At 45.2% G+C, this 5,866-nt stretch overlaps 1 protein-coding gene across 1 annotated transcript in view; it reads right to left on the bottom strand.

Annotated features, from left to right (window-relative positions):
• Positions 1 to 3,526: 3,526 nt before the first annotated feature.
• Positions 3,527 to 5,866, bottom strand: part of Slc15a1 (solute carrier family 15 member 1) — a 60,236-nt gene continuing 57,896 nt past the window's right edge. The window contains exons 22-23 of the mRNA XM_012514743.2: positions 5,302 to 5,409; positions 3,527 to 4,246 (exon numbers count right to left, since the gene is read on the bottom strand). Coding sequence (XP_012370197.2) covers positions 4,061 to 4,246; positions 5,302 to 5,409 — 294 coding nt within the window. The 3' untranslated portion in view covers positions 3,527 to 4,060. The remainder of the gene's footprint in view (positions 4,247 to 5,301; positions 5,410 to 5,866) is intronic.

Raw genomic sequence — 5,866 nt, 5'->3', positions numbered from 1 at the left:
TCTTAATGAATAGAATTATTTTTTCTAATGGTGCTTGTAAGTAGGATCACAAGTCTGCATCTTGTACAGCAATTAACCACTAAGAAGAACATATGCAGTGTATTATTTGTTGAAACTGTACTTTCGATTTGATTTGAAACTGTTTCATTGCTATATGTTTATCAATAAAACTTTGAAAAGAAAAAAAAAAGATAAATATTTTAGTACCCTGAAATAAAGAACATCCACAGGGGGCTGGGGAGATGGCTCAGTAGAAAAAGTGCTTCCCTCACAAGCACAAGGGCCTGAGTTCAATCCCCGGCTCCCCAGAAACAAAACAAAAAGAAAGAAAGAAAGAAAGAACATCCACAAAGTAAAAGGTAAAAATATGGAAACAGAACAAAACTAAGCTGACATGAAAAAAAGATTCACAAGTAGAGTGCAGATAATTCCACAACTGCTCTGGGTTTGTGGTGGAGATGTTGAAGCCTGTTCCCGAGGCTTCTTCCTCCTTCCCCACCGTGGCATCATACGTGGACACGCAGCCCACGTTCATGTCTCTGTACTACTAGGACCATGCACCAATCTTCACAGGAAGGTGTAAACACACACACACACACACACACACACACACACACAGCCAGGAGAAATCAGAAAAGCAGAGGTTACTAATGTGGCTTTGTGCTTCCTCTACCATGCATGCCCCAGGACAACTGCTGCTGTCTGCAGTCTTACACATAAAGCGTCCACATGACCGTGCTATGAACAGGCCTCAGCCATGGGTAGAAGTGGTCAAGTAAGAGCCAAAGGCAGGAGACTGTGAAGGGCCGTGCCCAGGCCACCCTCCGTGTGTGCCTCCGGTCCTACAAAGGCTGGTGAGGACTGTTGCTGTGTCATTTCCTTCCACGTGCCGAGCACTCTACAGTGCTAATGTCAGATCTGGCTTGCTCAAACATCCAGAAGTCCTTTGTTCTTAAGAGCCCTCAGACCTTCAGAGAACTTCCAAGTCCTCACTGTCTGGTGTTCACCATTCCACAGGACAAGAACTGAGATCTAAAGGATCAGGACCTGTCCAAAGCTACATAGTGGCTAGGAAACCAGTTAGGATTTATGTCTCGTTCAAGGATTTAGGACTAGCGCCTTTGATTACAGCCAAGAGCAGAGCAATTGCACCGGTGTGGTAGTGCGCACCTAAATCCCAGCGCCCTGGGAGGCTGGGGCAGGAGGATTACAAATTTGAGCCAAGCCTGGCCAACTTGGTGAGAGTTTGTCTCAGGATAAAAAATTTGGGGTTGCGCATGTAGCTTAGCACAGAGGTCTTGGGTTCAATCTCCATTAGCACACACATATACACAAAGTAAGAAAAATGGAAATTGAGTGCTTATTTCATTATTATAGCCATAGTTTTTCCTGGTAAAGGCCAGAATATTTAAATTAGAAACCATGAAGTAGTAGAATGTGTGGTCCCTTATAACTAGCTTTTTTTTTTTTTAACCATTAGAGTTTATTAAGTTCATTCAAATTATACTCTGATTAAATTACAATAATCTGTTCAATTCCCCGCCTCTTTCCACTCCCATCACTTAGTCCAAGATACTTAAAACGTTTACTTAATGAATGGAAGACAATCATGTTCAAGAGATTAGTGAACAAGACATACACAGAGCTTTCTGCTCAGGGAGAGCTGCAGTTTCAGTACGTGGGAGGCTGAGAGTATTATGGGGTGTTGCAGGGCTCAGAGCAGAACCCAGCCCAATGCGCTCTGCAAAAGCAGACTTAGGCAGGAGGCGGGGAAGGGGCCTGAGGAGAGAATGTGCGCCAGGAGCTGACATGTTTTCCTTTGTCCTGGGATGAGAACGTGAGGTGTTCTAAGAAGAGAAGCTTGATGCTGCTTGGACTGGAGTGTGTGGAGAGAAAATTTGTTGGAGGAAAAACAACCTCTTGGACCCCAGCTAAGGAACTGGGACTTGATCCCAAGGCATGAAGCAAGCTTTGGTAAGTCACATTTGCTTTTCTTGCTGTGGACTGGGTCTCAGCTTCAGAGTAGCCTCCACAGAGCAAGCACAAGCTTGGATTGAGGCAGCTTTGAGGTCAAACAGGGAATGTTCTTCTAATCCAGTAACAGCTTCAATCCTCAGAGCAGCATAACAGTTTATTTAAGAGCCACCCCTTGTTTGCAGAAGAGTGTCAAAGTAAAATCATTCTGGGTCTGATATCCTGGGTGATCAAATGATCCATAGGCTAAATAGGCACTGAGTGTCTACAATATTCTGGAAGAATTTTTATTGCAAACAGAAAAATGTGTATCAGTATTGTCTTGGTTATTTTGCTGTCATTGCTGAAACAAAATACCCAGAATGTACCATTAAGGAAAGAAAAGTTTGTTAGCTCACAGTTTGTGGCAGGTTTAGTCCATAATGAGCTGACTCCAAGGCAGGGTGGCATGGCACAAGGGCAGCAGTCTAAGGTGGGAGAAGACAGCAAAAGTGACAAGAGCAAAGAGGGAGGAGCAGGGAGAGCAGGGGGCTTCCCCTCCCTTATGCAGGATGCAGGCTGCCACCCCAGGGCCAGTGCAGCGCTCACACCCACAATCCCAACATGGGACCATGAATCAATTAAAAACTCTAGAAGCTTGCCCCATGACTGCATGAGGCTTTGGGGGACATCTAGGCACAAACCATAACACTCTGCCCTGTCCCTCAAAGACTCATGTACATTCCTTGATGCAAAGGGCTTTTAGTCCATCTCTAAGTGTTGTCAAAGTCCTCACCGTTTCAGCATTGCTTCCAAGTCCCAAGTCTCCTCTGCGACGTAAGGCAAACTCAGCTGTGAGCCCCTGTACAAATGAAACATTAAACTTCCAACATTCTACAGCATAAAGATAAACATTAATGGTAATTCCAAAAGGCACAAACAGGGATACAAAGCACTGGGACCAAAGCAAGTCGAAAACCCAGCAGGACAAACATCAAGTCCTGTAGTTCCATGTTCAACATCTGTGGCAATCTGTGGCAAATTGTGAGCTGTACGTGGCTCCACCACTGTGGCTCTTCTGTTGTTTGCAGCTCCCAGGGCTTCTGTCTTAGGCTCACTTTGCTCCCTCCTGGCTGCTTTTGCTGTCTTCTGCCACCATAAACTCTTGCCCTCTGCCATGTGTCACCCTGCCTTGTAGCCAGCCGAGTGTGGACTGAAACTTCCATAAACTGTGAGCTAAATAAACCTTCCCTTAATTTTGGGTGTCAGCTATTTTGTCCCAGCAACACGAAAAAAGTAACCAAGACAAGTATTGAGAAAAACACTGTGAGATGTACACGTATATCACATAGAAAGAAGCTAATGACATGAGACACAGACTCTTCCCTCTTGGGAAAAGTAGGATCAAGAAGACACAGACTTCGGGGTCTCACGTCCCCAGGATTTGTCCTATGTGGGCATTGCTTTTGTGAATGCTTGTGTTGCTTCTAATGAAAGCTTAAGGTGCACACAGCACTCTTGTAGCTGGGGAGCGTGTTAAGGAGTTCTGACCCAGAGACACATGACTACTCACTCTTAAGAACAGGAATTTATTTCACATCATTGAAACTTCAAGCATCATTACTGGCCTTCATATGAGTTGTCTTTTGAGTTATACATAATTTCAAAAGAGGTAGAGATTAGAAGAACAGAAAGGTATCAGATAATACTACCTGGCACTTATTATAGACCTGCAAATTCACTTTTGGCATTAGCATCTTCTCACTTAACATTGCTCTCTTGAGGATTAGAGAAAAATATGGAACTCTGTTACCCTTTCAGAATTAAGTTATTCCAAAGTAATTTAAATATGTGTAGCAAGAGAGGAGTTATTAAATGCAAGGTATATTCTCCGTTTTAAAAAAAAGGATGTGTGTATTTTAAATAAGACTTATAAAAAAATCTCCTCTAGAATTTTGGATTCATTGCTGGCTCTTTGGAAAATAGCTTTCTGGGTTTGGTTCACAGCTCTGAAGTCTTCCCATGGGGGGCCATCCATGTCCTGCCTCCTGGGGACAGAGGTCAAGGCACAAGCCAGCTCAGTCCATCTTCCACAGCTTCCTGACCTTCACATCTTGGTCTGTGACTCCAACATGGGATGCAGATCATTCTTTCCCGCATTCTTTTTCTTTTCTTCCTCATCAAACTGAGCTTCAATCTCTGCTGGATTCACGTAAGTATAGAATCGAGCCATGATGGAAAATATGATGCAGACAACCAGAAGCAAGGCAGCAAAGAGAACGTACTCAGCCCACTTTGAAGGAATCAGAGATGGAATAAGAAAAAAAAATCATATTAGTGGATATATTACATGTACATTTTCTTGGTATATCTAGGTGCAAGGTGCTTATTTATTTATTTATTTATTTTTGGCCAGCTCAGCCCACCCTAGGGGTTGGGCTAGTGAGGCATGTGGTGCTGGGGATTGAAACGTGGTCCTTATGCTTTGCCGCCTAAGCTTGCCTAAGCAGGCGCTTTAGACCACTGAGCTATCTCGCCAGCCCAAGGTGCTTTGAAATTAAGTTGTTTTGGAAAATTGACAGGCAAGGAGTAGAAGAGAGATTGGCTAGCTTTTCTCAATGCACGAGGAGCAGATAATATTTCCTAGCAGCTCAGAGGACAAAAACACAACATGAGTGGAGGATGAAAGAAAATTTCTGAAACACTCTAATCTTAAGACACATGGGTGACACTTGGAGGACAGAACCCAGAGAACACTGAGTGGTCCTTTGAGGGAAAAGAATGTGCTGGATCCCAGCAAGTTATCCCTGGTGACCCCCAAGCTCTGGAGCATGTGGCATTAGCATGTACCTTGTCGGGACCTGCCGTGGGACATGATGGACAGACAACTTGGAGGTAGACCTTGTATGCCAAAGTGATGAATTTAAGCGTTAGAAAAGCCCACCTTTTATTTTAGCTGGAAAAATTACCACCACTTCAGGAATGCTTTCACTTGAGGTATTATGAGAGTTTCTAGAAAATGTGCCTAGTTCGGGGCAAGTACGTCAGCTCCATTAAAGCGAGGAAGGATGATTCCTCTGATAGGAAACCGCAGGAGCCTGTGTGCACTGAACTCAGTCTGGTTATTTTGCTTGTCATTTTCCAACTGTCCAGCACCAGGATGAAATGAGAATCAGTGCGTTCTTAGCCACAGGGCTGCTGGTGACAGCCTGTCAAGTTGATCTGGCAACTTTATCCGACTGTTACCCAGATGACCCTGTGTTTCTAGATGGCAAGGGAGGGTCACAGTGATGGCCTTCAGTGCATAAGACAGAGGGACCCAGACTTCTACCACCGCTCACCCCGTACCTGCTCGCTGAAGCGGCCTGCCCCTGCCACGATGAGCACAATGATGTTGCCGACAGCCACTGTCAACAGCCATCCCGCCTGAAGCACCGACTTCATGTTGGAAGGAGCCTGGGGAAGCAAAGCGAGGTGAACCCCAGCCTAGTCTCCACCTCAGAGTGAACAATTCACTTCACGGAGCAGACTACCATCAGCTTTGTTTCAGTATGAGAAGGTTCTCCCTTGAGCAGCCCAAATCCCAAGCCCTCCCGCTGCTCAGCATCCTGGACTCGATCACCAGCAGAGTGGTCCTCTTCGGAAGCGGACAGATGGCCAGATGGCCAGACCTCGCCTGCCGCAGGAAAGTTTGTAAGCCCAGTCATCCCAACGCGTTTTCCCGCAGGAGGCTGCTCTCCAGGCTGCAAGCCTGTTCCAAGGCCTCCCTGCTGAGGTGCCAAAAACCCTCTTCAAATTCTCCTCCTCTTCACTTTTGTTAGATTTCAAGGTCACCACAGGAAGGGATTATCCAGTTCACAATGACCATCTTAACTACCATAATTAAACATACAAGAGTTGGGGCCAGGGAGAT

Source organism: Octodon degus, unplaced genomic scaffold, assembly GCF_000260255.1.
Source record: "Octodon degus isolate 3935 unplaced genomic scaffold, OctDeg1.0 scaffold00039, whole genome shotgun sequence".
Classification (NCBI taxonomy): domain Eukaryota; kingdom Metazoa; phylum Chordata; class Mammalia; order Rodentia; family Octodontidae; genus Octodon; species Octodon degus.
This window is presented reverse-complemented; position numbering and strand designations above follow the sequence as displayed.